This window comes from Coregonus clupeaformis, chromosome 7, assembly GCF_020615455.1.
Source record: "Coregonus clupeaformis isolate EN_2021a chromosome 7, ASM2061545v1, whole genome shotgun sequence".
NCBI lineage: Eukaryota > Metazoa > Chordata > Actinopteri > Salmoniformes > Salmonidae > Coregonus > Coregonus clupeaformis.
Window position 1 is genome coordinate 2,020,930 of NC_059198.1, and position 16,914 is coordinate 2,037,843.

General features: G+C 42.1%; 1 protein-coding gene across 6 annotated transcripts; it reads left to right on the forward strand.

The window, feature by feature from the left end:
- The first annotated feature begins 77 nt into the window (after positions 1 to 77).
- On the forward strand, positions 78 to 8,058 carry LOC123491181. Of its 6 annotated transcripts, none has more exons than XM_045221042.1 (4): positions 78 to 362; positions 950 to 1,713; positions 3,096 to 3,245; positions 6,409 to 8,058. In XM_045221042.1, exons 2-4 carry the CDS (start codon positions 1,051 to 1,053, stop codon positions 7,426 to 7,428), a joined length of 1,833 nt encoding a protein of 610 aa, XP_045076977.1. In that variant the 5' UTR covers positions 78 to 362; positions 950 to 1,050; the 3' UTR covers positions 7,429 to 8,058. The 6 variants fall into 6 exon arrangements, with proteins under 6 accessions (XP_045076977.1, XP_045076981.1, XP_045076982.1 ...); XM_045221046.1 differs by having other exon boundaries at positions 3,117 to 3,245; XM_045221047.1 differs by having other exon boundaries at positions 3,126 to 3,245.
- Positions 8,059 to 16,914: the final 8,856 nt, after the last annotated feature.

Sequence of the window (16,914 nt, forward strand, 5' to 3'; positions counted from 1 at the left end):
ATGGCAAAATGGTCAACATTCAGAAGATCATAAAATGGCATAGAAATACTTATATAAACCCAGAATACGTACATTTCGTTCGAGTCGGATGCAGCCGGCTCAACCACTCGTTTCTTCGTGCTAAATCTGACGCGTAATAATGACGTAGTCGCCTAAATAACGTTTTCCACTTTTGTCAACATTCATATGAAAATCTTTAGCTTGCTATCAACCCTCGACCACTGGTTCTCGACCTTTGGTTCTACCAGTAAGTTTAGCTTATAGTTACTTGTTAAAAATGTTTGTTTTCCTCTAGCGATTTAGCTTGCACACTAAATGAGACATTTTCAAGTGAGCTGGAAACGTGCAGTATTGTAAAGAAGGTGAGTTGGCACCACGATCAAATATTCTTAGCTAGAACCAGCTCACGGTAGTTAGTTAGCTATGTAGAGAAAATGCTTTCCTTTCTTCAACATTAGGTTAGGGCTGTTGTGCTATGTGTCCACATTGTGGGACAGGTTTGATGCTATCTAGCTAAAATATTTACTAGCTAGACAGTGGACAGTACAGTGTCCAAACATCTGAACGTTGATGCTAGACTGCTGGTACCGGTCGAGTAATAAAGATAGACCACGCTACGGCTTCCAAGCTTAGCTCAGGTGGAAGTCTGTGGCAGAGGCTAGATACACTGCCAGCCGTGTTCTATTGGCTTATGTATTCTGTTTATTTAGCTTATTAAATCTAACCAATAATTTATGTCTATTGACAAAAATAAATCAGTCAATTTTGCCTGGAGTCCTTCACAAGTTAAATTGCTTTTAATGTTCGCTATCTCTGTGAGGTTTCAGGTGAAGGAAGATTCTGTGATATAATTGGTGCCATCTGTGTGATTTCTGATCAGTTTAACAACAATAGCCTAATGTATTAATGTTATTTGAAAGTCTAATTCCAAATGCCCTATTTACTACAGTCAGTAGTGAATTATCTGTCTCTCAACAGATAGAAGTAGCCTAAGTCCGGATTGGACAAGGGCTCTTGTGGAGTGGAGCAGCCTGGAGTGAGTGACCAACCATGGGCCGTCTGGACGATGCTGCCAAGCGCAAGGTGGTGGAGCTGCGGCAGGCGGGCCTGAGCTTCCGCAAGATCAAGGCGGTGCTGGAGCTGGAGAACATCCGGGTGTCTGCCCAGGCCATCTACCTGTACCTCAAGGAGTTCCAGAGGAAGAAGGTCCAGAGGGGTGGTGGAAGTGCTGCAGCCCCAGACCCGCAGACCACACCTGGGGTTGGGGCTGGGGCAGGGAGAGGAGAGGGTGGAAGGCGGGAGGGCTGGAACGACCAGCAGATAAGGAATCTACTGCGGGAGGCATCACGCCACGCAGGCTATGTTGCGGCGTCTGAGTTCGCCAAGCAGGGTCCTGGCTCCACTCCTCCTGAGGTCAGGGGTCAGGGGCCGTCTGGGACAGGAGGCGAAGGCGCCAGTAGAGGACAGAGCAACAGGACAGAGAAACAGGAGGAAGGGGACAAGAAGGATGATGAGGATAAGGACATCCAGATTGTCAGTGTCACATCGTTGGCTCAGAACTCTAAACAGAGGGGTCTTCCACCCGCGACGGCAGCGGCTGTGACTGTGACGGGGGCCTACATGCGTAAGAGAGCCACGCCCTCGCCAGCTACTAACCCCATACTGGCAGCACGCAAAAGGCTTCTGGATAAGGCTTTGTCTCATAGAGCAAAGGTAGGCACATCTCATAGTCGTGTGATTCACTAAGACCAAAAAGTAATTCAGCAAAAAATGATTTTAATTTAATAAAATGTGCTCCCAAATATGCCAACAAATTTACATTTACATTTACATTTTAGTCATTTAGCAGACGCTCTTATCCAGAGCGACTTACAGTTAGTGAATACATATTTTTTTTTATACTGGCCCCCGTGGGAATCGAACCCACAACCCTGGCATTGCAAATGCCATGCTCTATCAACTGAGCTACATCCCTGCCGGCCATTCCCTCCCCTACCCTGGACGACGCTGGGCCAATTGTGCGCCGCCCATGAGTCTCCCGGTCACGGCCGGCTGCGACAGAGCCTGGATTCGAACCAGGATCTCTAGTGGCACAGTTAGCACTGCGATGCAGTGCCTTAGACCACTGCGCCACTCAGGAGACGCAGTGAATAAATAGAAATAAATAGAGACATGTGATAGTGTCTCAATGTAATTGAGGTATGAAGTTATTATGGTATTGTCAAATACAGTATCGGTTTGGGCTTACTGTCATTTTGCAGTGTACAAATTAATATAATTAGGCGTCTGTTCCAGCCCCCCGACATTCTCTCAGACAAAAGTACAGCACATTGAGTTAATTGAGCCTAGGCATTTATGCGCTCTGCACAATTAGCCTGGGGATAGCCTCGGAAGCCCTTATACTACAAAGCATGATCAATGAGTTAGCCAGCTAACTTTGATAAACAACCAGAAATAACTACTGATTTTCTGATTCATTAAGAAATCTAAATTTAGATATGTGTTTTTGGTTGTTGAGTCAATTAGACCATGCCCATTTCAAGCGTATCTTTCTAAACAAATTATGTTATTTCAAAATATTTAGGAAAGTTAGCTGGCTAAGTCATTAGTCCTGCTGTGTAGTATACCTCTCAGGCTTCTCTCATTTTGTTTGAAAGCCTGGGGAAGATTTCTCGTAAGGGAAGACGATAAGTAAAAGGGCTGTAGTATGGTGGAGTCTAGATGCTTGTGTACAATCTTTCAGAACAGGTTAATTTACATAAAAATCCAGAACCTGTTTTGCTAACATTCCACTCCTTGTACTCCATGTTAGTTCGTTTTTTCTTGTTTTGCATGACAAGGAGTGGCAAGGAGTAGAATTGTACCAGAAACAGACTGGTACCCAGGCTATAATTTACAATCCTTTAAAAATGTTTCAGTAAAATAAATTGCATTTCTTGTTGGACATGTTCAGATAGTACCCCCACGCGGTACACTGTTTCAAAATGTTTTCCACTTTCTGAACACAATCCTGGTATGAAATAAATGATCGTATGAGAGGTGTTATTACTGTGGTGATCATGTCATTTCTTTGAATGGATGCATTTTTCCCCCAGATAAGAGATTATTCTTATCAGTCCTACCAGCAGGTAGCAGCTTTGTTGAGAAGAGAACAGTCTAATGCTCCTGGTTCTGATGTCCAGAGACCTGTGCCAGCAGATCAACCACAGTCCTATGACCCAGTCGCTCAGAGGCTTACTCAAGCGGTGAGTACAAGGCGAAGGAAACTCAAACCATAATATACAGAATTATTTTAAATCATGTCGATTCATCAATGATTTCTCTTTAAGTTGTTTATTGAAATGAACAACATTACCAAAGTTTAACTGTGGTACATCTTGCAATCAAACAAAAAGGTTGAACAAACACTCGGAGCATGCTACGTTTCGATCGGTTTTCCTCAGGCAATGCAGTTCCTCCAACATGTGGCATGCTCTTGAGTGTTTGTTCCTTTTGTTTGAATTCTGTTCATTTCTTGGAAAAGGTACCACAGTTAAACTGTTTTGTTACAGTATATGAGTAGGGAAGATCGGGGACAACAGTTACACATGAGTTTTTTTAAACGTATTTATTTAACACGGTTTGTTTTAGAGATTTCAACATTTCACATGAACAACTTACATTTATCTGCTAACTAAAAGTAGGCTACAGTTACATGTAGACGTATTACAATTCTGGCTTAGACCCAAAGTCTGAAAAAGTCCTAATGTTACAATAACCCCAATAGCAGGGACAGTTCTAACACTGTCTTTAATGGTAAAACATTAGGGGTAATTCAACAATGGTATGATTTAAAATTGATATTTGGATGAAAATAAAATTAATGGACGAAAAAATTAAGTTATCTTTTAGGCATGTCATATGGCCCATAAACTGAATTAGCGTTGAAAAAGATTTTTGGACTCCATGTGGACTCCATTGGGTGCTGTAGGTGTCTTGGAGGGCGGGTAGTTTGCCCCTGGTAATGCATTCGGCAGACCGCACCACCCTCTGGAGAGCCCTGCGGTTGCGGGCGGTGTAGTTACCGTACCAGGCGGTGATACAGCCCGACAGGATGCTCTCAATTGTGCATCTGTAAAAGTTTGTGAGGGTTTTAGGTGCCAAGCCAAATTTCTTCAGCCTCCTGAGGTTGAAGAGGCTCTGTTGCGCCTTCTTCACCACATTGTCTGCGTGGGTGGACCATTTCAGTTTGTCAGTGATGTGTACACCAAGGAACATGAAGCTTTCCACCTTCTCCACTGCGGTCCCGTCGATGTGGATAGGGGGGTCCACGATCATCTCCTTTGTTTTGTTGACGTTGAGTGAGAGGTTATTTTCCTGGCACCAACTCCCAGAGCCCTCACCTCCTCCCTGTAGGCGGTCTCGTCATTGTTGGTAATCAAGCCTACTACTGTTGTGTCGTCTGCAAACTTGATGATTGAGTTGGAGGTGTGCTTGGCCATGCAGTCATGGGTGAACAGTGGGCTGAGCATGCACCCTTGTGGGGCCCCAGTGTTGAGGATCAGCGAAATGGAGATGTTGTTTCCTACCTTCACCACCTGGCGGTGGCCCGTCAGGAAGTCCAGGACCCAGTTGCACAGGGCGGGGTTCAGACCCAGGGGCTCAAGCTTAATGATGAGCTTGGAGGGTACTATGGTGTTGAATACTGAGCTATAGTCAATGAACAGCATTCTTACATAGGTATTCCTCCTGGGATAGGGCAGTGTGCAGTGTAATGGCGATTGCATCGTCTGTGGATCTTTTGGGGCGGTAAGCAAATTGAAGTGGGTCTAGGGTGACAGGTAAGGCAGAGGTGATATGATCCTTGACTAGTCTCTCAAAGCACTTCATGATGACAGAGGTGAGTGCTACAGGGCGATAGTCATTTAGTTCAGTTACCTTTGCTTTCTTGGGTACAGGAACAATGGTGGCCATCTTGAAGCATGTGGGAACAGCAGACTGGGAAAGGGAGAGATTGAATATGTCCGTAAACACACCAGCCAGCTGGTCTGCGCATGCTCTGAGGACGGGGGTTAACATGCTTAAATGTCTTACTCACGTCGGCCACGGTGAAGGAGAAACCAAAGTCCTTGCTCATGGGCCTCGTCGATGGCACTGTGTTATCCTCAAAGCGGGCGAAGAAGGTGTTTAGCTTGTCTGGAAGCGAGACGTCGGTGTCAGTGACGTGGCTGGTTTTCCTTTTGCAGTCCGTGATTGTCTGTAGACTCTGCCACATACGTCTCGTGTCTGAGCCGTTGAATTGCGACTCCAATTTGTCTCTATACTGATGTTTTGCCAGTTTAATTGCCTTGCGAAGTGAGTAGCTACACTGTTTGTATTCTGCCATATTCCCAGTCACCTTGCCATGGTTAAATGCGGTGGTTCGCACTTTCAGTTTTGTGCGAATGCTGCCATCTATCCACGGTTTCTGGTTAGGGTAGGTTTTAATAGTCACTGTTGGCACAACATCACCTATACACTTCCTGATAAACTCAGTCACCGTTTCAGTGTATTCGTCGAAATTATTTTCACAAGGTACCCGGAAAATATCCCAGTCCGCATGATCTAAACAATCTTGAAGTGTGGATTCCGATTGGTCAGACCAGCATTGAATAGTCCTTAGCACGGATACTTCCTGTTTGAGTTTCTGCCTATAGGAAGGGAGGGGCAAAATGGAGTTGTGGTCAGATTTGCCAAAAGGAGGGCGGGGGAGGGCCTTATAACCATCCCGGAAGTTCGAATAGCAATGGTCGAGGATTTTAGCAGCGCGAGTACAACAGTCGATATGTTGATAGAACTTCGGCAGCCTAGTCCTCAAATTTGCTTTGTAAAAATCCCCGGCTACAATAAATGCAGCCTCAGGATATGTAGTTTCCAGTTTGCAAAAAGTCCACTGAAGTTCTTTGAGGGCCGTCGTGGATGATGTAAAGTTGATGTAAAGAAGTGAAATTTGATATAAATATGTGAATGTGTCTAAATACTACAGAATTTTAGGTAAAGGGGTAAGTTGTACCAATGAGTTACAACAACTAACCCCAATCATAGGAGTCTTGTGAGAAAATACAACAATAATTATTGTCATCAACTAGACTAATCAAAAGGCCTCTTACTGATAAAAATAATATATGTGTCGATACATGGAGAATGTTCCTAAGGTCAATCAAAATAGAGGCGGCAAAAATATATTTTAAAAAATGGCCTCAAAACAATGTTTTGTCAATAAAACCAAAGATAATTGATGGATACCATTTTTATTTATTTATTCAACTTCATAGTCATGTAAAGACTAACCAATCATTGGCACATTGAACAGCTTTCTAAGTAGGTTTTAATTTGATATATTTAGCCTGTTACAACTGATCCATGTTACAATTGACTTAAACTCTGCAGAGGAATTTGGATGGCCAGCCAGGAGCCAGTGATCCCAGACAGATGTTCCAGCAGAGGGTCGGTGGCCTTTCCGTCCGCTCCCCGCACCCTGCTCCTCCCCGTGTGGGCATCCGGCTCCCCAACCCCCCACCACCACCCACCTCCCAGGGTAGTAGCCCTGTCATCCGCCTCCAAAGCCCTGGGAGCCAGGGCATGAACCAGGGCCTTCTCAGGAGAGACAGGAACCCCAGCCCTCAGCAGGCAGCTCACCAGGAGGCTGGAGGGAGATGCGGGGGAGGGGGAGGTGGGGGTCTCCAGGAGCAGGTCCAAACCCTGGGCTCTGAGATCCACAGTCTGGGCCTGGCGGTGCGCATGCTGGTGGAGCAGCAGTACCGTCTGGAGAGGGAGCAGGTCCAGCAGACCCATGTCCAGAGGCAGATTCTCAGCGCCCTGCAGACCCTGGCCTCCAGACTCGAGGCACCCTGTACCAGCCTCCAGCAGCAACGACAGCATCCCAAAACTCCCCCACCCCCGGTCTTACCTGCCTCAGGCTCTGCCTCCGCCTCCTACAGCCAGGACACGTTCCCCTTCAGCCAAGGAGGGTATGCCCAGTGCAGCCAGGCCCAGCCCAGCTACAACGGGATGGACAGCTCCAGTCTGGAGACCATAGAGGCCTTCAAACTGGCCGGACTCAGCCCCAACGGCATCAACGGCTTCCAGACGTGCAGCAGCAGTACCACCGATAGCCTCCCGCTCACTCACACCCCGACACACACACAGCCTTACACGTCATCCTACACACAGCAGCCACACACTCAAACACACATGCCCTCATGCACACAGTCTTACGCCACCACATACACGCAGTCGCACACGCAGTCCTATAGAGGAACAGACATTACAGACTATCCCAGCACCAGCACAGAGGGGGCTGTCCAGGACTGCATGGCCCCCACCCAGGTCTCTGTTGACCTGGACTCAGACATCACAGTCTCCCCACAGGAAACTCAACTCAACATCATTAAAGTGGAGGCACTCTAAGGCTTTAGTTCGCTCATATCCAGAGCTTATAGGGACAGTTTCCTGGACACAGATTAAGCCTAGTCCTAGACTTAAAAGCATATTCAATGTATAATGGAAATTCTGGAAAATGTGCTTTTTAGTCCAGAACTATGCTTTAATCGGTGTCTGGGAAACCAACCCCGTAGGGTTCAGTTCCATAGTTTAAATCCAAAGTTGCTTCTGCTCGGTTCACATTTGTACATTTGATTATCCACTACCTCTCCATTAGCCAAATGTTTCCGTACATGTTATGTCTTGGGTTTTTTAAAGGGGTATTTTTATGCTTTTGTAGCATGGGTCATAATTTTAGAACTGTGATATCCCAATCCCCATAGAAAATAATACCACTTCATTGTCCATTCTGAAAGGGACATTAGTCGTCGAGCCTATCTACCATTTTTACATGAAACACTTTCTATTATCAAATCCCAAAGAGCAACACAGAAGCAATTATTTTCATTTTAACAATAATGCATTTTGATTATGTTACCATCAGTCTTTACAGTGCATAAAACTCTTCACCAATGCAACATCTCTGCTGCCTTCTGCTAGATCAGCCTTAAAGTGCAGAATGTCCTGTCTGTGTACAGAACTAAAGCTACTTGAATAAATTGCTACATAATATCCAACATGAGTCTCCATCTTGTTTATAAGTTAGGAAGTTATTTTGGTTGAAATATTTACGTCAGTGTTAAAGTGAAACTGGCAGCGTTTTAACTACTTTGCAGATATGAAACAAACAGACAATCATAATATCAGTCAAAAAGATCAAATTCCCAGTGTATGCTTCAAAACCAACTTTATAAAACGTTTTAAAAATAGGTTCTATTTGACTCAAAAATCCATGACCTACAGTAAGATATTGTTGACAGAATATATGGATGCAGTTCAATGCATAATTAATATAATTCACCAATACATTTCTTGGTAGTCCAAAAAATATTGTTATCAGGTTGTAAATCACAGCTGGCCTGGTACATAGTTTGCTGCCGCCACCCATTCCGGATGCACCATTTCAGTTTCAATGACTCAATATTTTGAACAAAAACACGACTATAACTAAGGCTGGGAATGTCAATACAATCAAACTAGTGTAGTGTCGAGTCAATGTTGCTAATTATGCTGTAACAAAGGAGTCCGCTTATACTGAACCTTGATCATAAGTTTTATTCATATCACAAGATTTCAGCATAAGTTTACAGATGTATATAGCATCCGGAGAGCAGAGTCCCAAAAGAATATGTCTGCTCTAATCTTCTTTGTTTAAACCCAGTACTTATAATCTTTCCCAAAATATGGGTGGCTCCCTCTACTGTCCAATCCCCTGTCTACAACACACACTCCCTCTGTTCTATGGGGTGTCACCCTAAAACAACTCCCTCTGAAACTGAATAAACATCCTCTCAGGTTCCACTTGAAAACATTAGCAAAGTCATAATCTTAATACACTACATATTTCCCCCCTTCGAGACTAACTAAAAGTCTCGAAAACAAAAAGAATAGGATTATGACAAGTAACAATCTCTCTTATTGAGTATCTTTAACAATAAACCCAAAACCACTTTTCTCTGGAGTGTAAATACCTTTCTATGAAATATGAACAAATCTTTATGAAGTGTGAATACATTACTATGAAATATGAACAAATCTTTATGAAGTGTGAATACATTACTATGAAATACGAACAAATCTTTATGGAGTGTGAGAGCGAAAAACCTGTCTGGCAGCCTTCTTTCCAAATATCCATCCATCAATCAAGACAGTAAAATTCTCTCACGGCCCCTCTGCCCCAGGCAACCACCTAGGTACTCCAGATCAATTCATAAATCTTTATCAATGCATTTGAAACTATGATGCCATTAAATACACATGAAAGCCCCAGCAAACAAAATACTATCCAAAATGTCCACTCTCAGGCTGGTCGACCCATCGGACCCTACGGTGGATTATCTCTATCCCTGCCTAGACTCCATGTCCCTAAGCTTCCACGAAATAAACAAAAACATCTAAGATCCCCACATGTATCCAATAACATCAAATATCATTCTACAAAAATGTATACCTAAGAATATGACACAAATTATGTATTACACATGCAAATATGTCTATATTTCATTGCAGACACTGGAATGTAGTCCACTACACTTCATCTCCTCCGCAGTGTCAACTTCCAATGCATCTTCGATGATGGACTCTGAACATTTCCACACCTTCCTTGTTCCATCTCCTCCTTTCCCTCATATTGTCCTTTCATATTGTCCCTTCATATTGTCCTTGTTTGAGTATTTCAATCTCTACATATTCCCCCAAATGCTTCTGGAAGAAAAGAAAAGACCAAACAGTATCTTTTGCAAAACAACACATTCAAATTAAAACATCAATATCAACTAAGAATATAAAAAATGATATAAAATGATATATGAATGAATCACATTATTCTATTTCCCCCCCTTGATTCATAACAAAATACTAAAATCACACTAATATTGAAAAATATTTGAAAAATGATCAAATAATCAAAATGGATATTTATCCATCAATACTCCATCCAGTCCCACTTGTCCATCTTCATCCAGATCAGGAACAGTCAACAACGGCATCTGAGTGTTGTCTCCAGGCATCACTACTCCAACCCATCTCAATATCATAGCTTTCGCAAAGGTCAGTAACAAATTACAAAAGCAAAACATCACACACAGTGCTATCAAAATCCCTTTACCACCAATTTTTAGAATATGTGATCGGGTAATCCCCACCTGCTTCTGACTTCTTTACACACAGACTTGGCAAACGATTGAACATCTTTTAGCCTAGTTTGAAATCTCTTGGTGTAGGAATGTAACCAAGAATAACAGTCACCCCTTTTAACTATATTTTTCAGACAGATTGTGTCCTTCCTATGATATTATCTTTTCAAGCAAATATGATTCCCAAAAACCCTACTCTTTTAAAATCTGAACAGCCGTCTAGTGTACATCTTATTGTACAGTTCAATTTACACAATGCATCTCTTCCCAACAATGCAATAGGTATATGTTCTGATACCAGTATGTGTATTTTAATTTCTCTTTGATTTTTATAGCAGAGCTCAATTGGTTCCTTAAGAGTAATCAACTGTTGTACTCTCTCAAATCCCTATCCTAATTAGTTAATTTTACATAGTGAGATGTTTAACCTCATCAGGCTCAACACAGATAAAAGCTTTTCCACTATCACTTCTCCTAGTCCCTTTTTATTTTCACTTCAATTGTTGGATATTTTTTTCTTCTCCCTAATCGGTGCTATCAGCTGACACCCCCCTTCGGATCTTCTAGGCACTCTAGAATCCTTGCTCCTTTAAGGGTTCACCTGTCCTCCAGATGATCTTCACTTGCTCCTTTATCTTCTTCTGAAATTCCCTCTTTCCAGAAACTATCTATGGATATGAAACAACTTATACCACTTGTTGTGGCTGGTACAATTGCATTTAACCTTGTTCAGTTGAAGCTGTAGCAGTGATTGCTGATTTGATTCACTCTGATTCTTCATAACCAAAGCTTCTCTTCTCCTTCTTCTTCTCCCCCAGCTGTATTTGATTGAGTTTTCTGAGAGTTTCTTGGTCCTGTTCTTTCTGGTTGTGTTCCTTTTTTCTGTACAAATCCACTTGATGGGCTATATGATCTATATAGACGCCTTTTGTCATGCTTCCAAGTCCAACCACCTCTGCCAGTTTACTCCTTACTGGTGAGGGCAGTCCCATCTGCAATTTAGCTCTCAAAATTGACTGCTCAATTTGACTCACATCTGGATCATTTCCAGTAATATTTCTCCACACTTGATGAACTCTTGACACATAGGCTCTCGGATTTTCTTGTTGTCCTAGTGGGTCAATCAGAATGTTATCAGGATGTACATTTGTTGGAAATGTATCTTTCAATGCTCTCCACAGACGATTCCTACTTGCAGCCAACAATTCAGGGTCGTTCACTGCAGTCCCCACATATCTATTCAGTCCCGCTCTCTGAAAAATTTCTTCCATACCTGGAATCCCCAGGAGATTAGCCAAAAGTCTCTTAATGTCTCCTATAGCAGACTGTGTTCACACTGTAATTTCTTCCAATTTTGAAATCCAAGGATAGGCTCCATCTTGAAGAGTAGGCAGCTTCTCAAGTATATCTGACATATCGGTACTTTGCAAAGGCTTATATTCTAAGTTTCGACCTCGAATGATCACCGGCATAATTTTCTTGCTAGTGCCCTCTTTCCTTGGCCTCAATGTATATTTTTTCTCAGATTCTTGGGATTCTTTTCTCAGCAGTTTCTTCTTCTGTATCTTCAGCTTCTTGAGTTGTTCCTCCAGTTCTTTTACTTCTCCTAAACTATTTGCTTTATCCAGGCATGATACGCATCGGTCTATATCTCTTTCTATTTCTTCTGTGCTAGTCATTGCTGGATAAAATCCTCTTGAATATGAAGCACCTTTACTCTCCCACTCTTTATCGCTGTCTTCATCTTTGCTTTTATCAGAACTCGAATCTCTTGTATTCTTCTTCTTCAAACATCCATCACCCCTTCTTTCCGCTCTGGCCAACCTCCGTCTGATCACAGGGTCATATCCACCCATGATCTCTTCTGGATCACTCTGATCATCATCATCATCTTCATCAGGTTCCATTCTCCTGAACCTCATTCTACCCTTAGTTTCCAGACATCTCGGTTTTTTCTTACTTCTGGAGTTTGGATTCATTTTTATGGTCGTTTCTGCTTGTCCTCTCTCTATTATTCGTTCATCTTCATCTCTGATGCAATAATCACCCTCCTGAACGATCACCGGAAGCTGAGGATAGACGTCCTTAAGCTCTACTTCTTCCTCATAAGGTGGGGGTCTTATTGCTGAATCCGTATGTGAGAAAGGTGTACTGACTTCTGCCATTAGTTTATCTGTCGCCTTTCCTTGTTTCACCATTTTCTCTATACCTTTGTTTATTTTATCGCTGGCATCTTTTATCAGTTTTTGTCCTTCATTCTCAAACAACTTAAGAACACCCAGCTCTCTTTGTCTCTTTTCTTTACGTTGTTCCCTTTTTTTCCCTTTCTTTTGATCAGCTTTATGAATTGACAGAAGCACTTTCATTATCTTGATTATGTCAGGGTTAAGAGTCCCTTCCACTGGCCATGGTTGTTCAATGTCAGGCCAACGTTTGTTCCATTTGCCGGATAACCTTGCAATACCATTAACTAAAGGATTACTATTTTGTACTATATCAACAGGTGTAATTACCTTCATAGTCCTTATGTCCTTTTTCCCCATTGTAACAACTCTTTTATATTCCTTTATTGTGAATTCTTTTATTATTTTAGAATATATAGCTTATAGTGTCCTCCCTATAATTATTAATATAAACTTTTTTTTTATTAAACAATTAATCAATAAATTTATGAATAATCAAAAATATATTTTTTTTCTATTTCCTATTTTACTAATTTATCAATTAGTGGCTATCTTACCACCTTCAATCAGGAAAAGTACAGGAAAGTAGACAACTTCAGAGCAATCCAAAAAGAAAATACCTATAATCCAGCAACACTACAGTACTCATAAACCAATTATATAATAAGCACCCAATTATCTTAATTTTACAGAATAATGTCAGTACTCGATTCCCAACACAACTCTAATCAACCCCACTCATGCACAAAAACTCCAAAATGCAATTTTTATTTTCATCAATTGATCAGTCTTTTGCCAAGTCTTTGTCAAATTGTCATAACATCAAATATCCTGTAGGGGAAGGCTTTGTAAACAGAACAGCACTAGCCTGATATTTGACTTGATCCTGTCGCAGCAGCCTCTTGTCGCGTCACACCCTGTCACATGATGTACACGTCAGCACTTCCTCTCTTTCTCTCTCTCTCCTCTCGTTCCTCTTATCGTCTCTCATATGACAAAAGAACAAAGAAACAGACAAGAATTTAGTAGTTTATGCACACACTGAGTTTATGTCAAACATTCAATACTCCTCCGTTCACATTTGCGCTAAGAAATAAGCAAAAACTTACCTCAGGAATATTATAAGTAACTCAATAACATTTTTATTTTATTTATTTATTTAATTATTTTTATTTTTAATCCGTCAACATCTCTCTCTCATTTATCAATTCAATAGGTCTCAAGAAAACAGTTTCATCGTCAAACAGCAGCCGATGTAACAACCAGAATACACCATTAGACTCTAAATGTCTATGTCTTTTGTTCCTTCGTTCGTCTGAGCCTCCCCCCTTGCACAGTGTAGCAGAGGAGTGACCTATTTACCCCTACGTCACTCTAGTGTCGTAAAATCACACGCATGCGCAGTACATTCATCACTACGATTTCACAGTGGAAGGAGTTCTCTCTCAGCTCTCTTCACTCCAGACAACAGAACGTTAGCATTCTGCTATAGCTCCTCTCCTTTACCCTTATAGACAAACAATAACACTTAACAGAGCTCACAAAACATCAGGCACCAAGCCCAAACTATCTAAACACACCTTTTGGTGGCTCGTCCCATTCCAATGGACCACCAAGGAAAAAATATTAAACATAACCCGCATCAAATTTTGGCATGTAGCATGAACAATTAGCATTTAGCATGTAGCATTAGCATTAGCATGTAGCATAATTAGCAGGCCACGTTTAGCATTTCTCCCTCCGCCGTGCCGTAAAATTTCTTTGTTAGCTAAATTTGTGCTACCACGAGATCCCTGTGGAATTGAAACGAGTGGTTACATCAATCAAACAATTCGTCAACTGTCAGCTGAGAGGTAACATACAGTATCAATATACCACAGCCTCCAGTCCCCAGGACTCACCTAACTACACCTAACGCGTTATTAGGATTTTTGGCCCACCTTAGAGGTCGCCTTTATAAAAGGGCTTCCGTTGATCCACAGCGGTTCTAAGTTACATACATATGCCTAGGCCTTTATTCCTCTCAATCGATTGTTCTTGAATTCTTATTCAAGCAAAATATCTCTATAGACACTCTATAGACACTCCCCCCTTTTGCGCTGTTTACCAGTGCAAATAAATTTAGAATGGTTAGGCCAGACCCCTAGTCCACAGCAATAAAAGCAACACAACCACACACCGGTCCCCAACGGTACATCTCTCCAGCGCACACACCCAAAAGCAGACGAAGGAAACACACACAAGACCGTGAGAAATCTCACCTTAAGCCGGCGTCTTGAGCGAGAGTCACGTCGTTGCTCATGAATATAACACTGAAGAGACGCAGACCCGCCTCATCACTCGTCGCCAAATTTGTAGTGTCGAGTCAATGTTGCTAATTATGCTGTAACAAAGGAGTCCGCTCATACTGAACCTTGATCATAAGTTTTATTCATATCACAAGATTTCAGCATAAGTTTACAGATGTATATAGCATCCGGAGAGCAGAGTCCCAAAATAATATGTCTGCTCTAATCTTCTTTGTTTAAACCCAGTACTTATAATCTTTCCCAAAATATGGGTGGCTCCCTCTACTGTCCAATCCCCTGTCTACAACACACACTCCCTCTGTTCTATGGGGTGTCCCCCTAAAACAACTCCCTCTGAAACTGAATAAACATCCTCTCAGGTTCCACTTGAAAACATTAGCAAAGTCATAATCTTAATACACTACACTAGCAAGGGCAATGATCACAAGCCAGTCATAACGTGGCTAATAGGCTAGCGTACATGTGTCAAACAAGGCCCGCGGGCCGAATAGGACACACACAAGCGAGTCTAAATGAGTCAAGAGTTGAGTCATTTACTTTATTAAATTACAGCCTGATGCGCTCGCATTGGTGTGTCCAGTTTACAGTGCGCAGCCGAGGGAAAGTGTATAGACACATGCCATTGTCCTACCAAACTACTAAAATGTTGCAGTCTGGCTTCGGTTTTTAAAGCTTGACAATGAATAACCAAAAAACAAAACACAATGCAAAATAGAAACATGTAGTCTTATTACAGCAACATTTGAGCAGTAACCTAGGTTGGCTACTCAACTACAATATACAGTATTTTGAGTGCACCATAGAGCAATGCTGCATTCAACTGCATAGGTGAACCATGTAGTGCAAACATTTTTTAAACATGTTTTCAGTTTAAATGTTACAACAACCCATAAAGTTATTTGGAGTTAAATACTTTTTGATTATGGTTGCAGCATGTTATGCACATCTCTGCAAGCATAGCAGCAAAGGCTGGACAAACATTATTTATCTCTGGTTTTAATATGTTAAAATGCGACAGCATTATGTACATAAGTGGACATTATAAAGGGCCATATTTATCCTAATAAAACAATGGCCAGTTTGGGTCGCAGTTGCACGTAAAAAAACAAATAGGCTATGTCTGGTCCGCGAATTCGTTTTTTTTCCCTCTATATGGCCCATGCACTGATTGAATTTGACAACCCTGGGCTAGCGTATCTAATTATGTAACTAGCTACTTATTTAGCAAGCTAAAAACACAGAGCCAACGCTAGCTAGCTGCTGGGAGGATGTCATGTCATTGGAGGAGTGGGTGAGTGACCGACATTTACCTCATATCGTTTTTCGTTGGCCACAGCTAGAGATTCTGCAGGTGTCATTTGGTACGCGTTCCATTGGAAATGAATCTACTAGCTATGCTGAACTTGAACAAATGTATTTGGCATCGATCAAATGTGTCGGCAGGCAGGCAAGTTCCCATTCAGTTGTCAAAACGTGGGTTGGGACATGCATGCATTGGCAGGCAAGCTGCAGAAGGACGAGCAGGCTACTATTCCCCATATTTTATCAGGCAAATTTTGACGGCCAACTAGCTGAAATGGTTTGAGAGGGTTTATCAAACGTTCCCTCGTTAGATTTGAGCTCATCTCGCTGTGGCTAGCATTAGTTGTTGATGTGCATAGGTAATTGAGGGAGAAAGAGCCCAGCTTTTCATGGTTGTTTGATCAATAGGGTTGTGAAGTTCCCAAATGTAAGAGGACTCCCATGGTGGTATTTACATATTTGCATAAATCCATTCACGTGGCTTTTGGCGAATGCGTTCTAATGATCTAAAGTCGCGCTGTTGCTAGTGCTACTGCCTGTAAACACACAGTCCAGTTCAAAGTGAATGTTGGCAGGCCCTTGTGGCAACTGGCTTATTTGCATATAGGCCTACTGTAGCTTTGATTGGCTATGGTGCACCAGTCTGTGTAGACTCCAGTCCTGGACAGGACAGACGTTTTTATTAGGTTTTATAAACTGGGTGGTTCGAGCCCTGAATGTCGATTTGGCTGACAGCCGTGGTATATCAGACCATATACCACGGGTATGACAAAACAGTTATTTTTATTGCTCTAATTACGTTGGTAACCCGTTTATAATAGCAATAAGGCACCTCGGGGGGTTGTGGTATATAGCCAACATACCACGGCTAAGCGCTGTATCCAGGCACTCCGCGTTGCGTCGTGTTAAGAACAAACCTTAGCC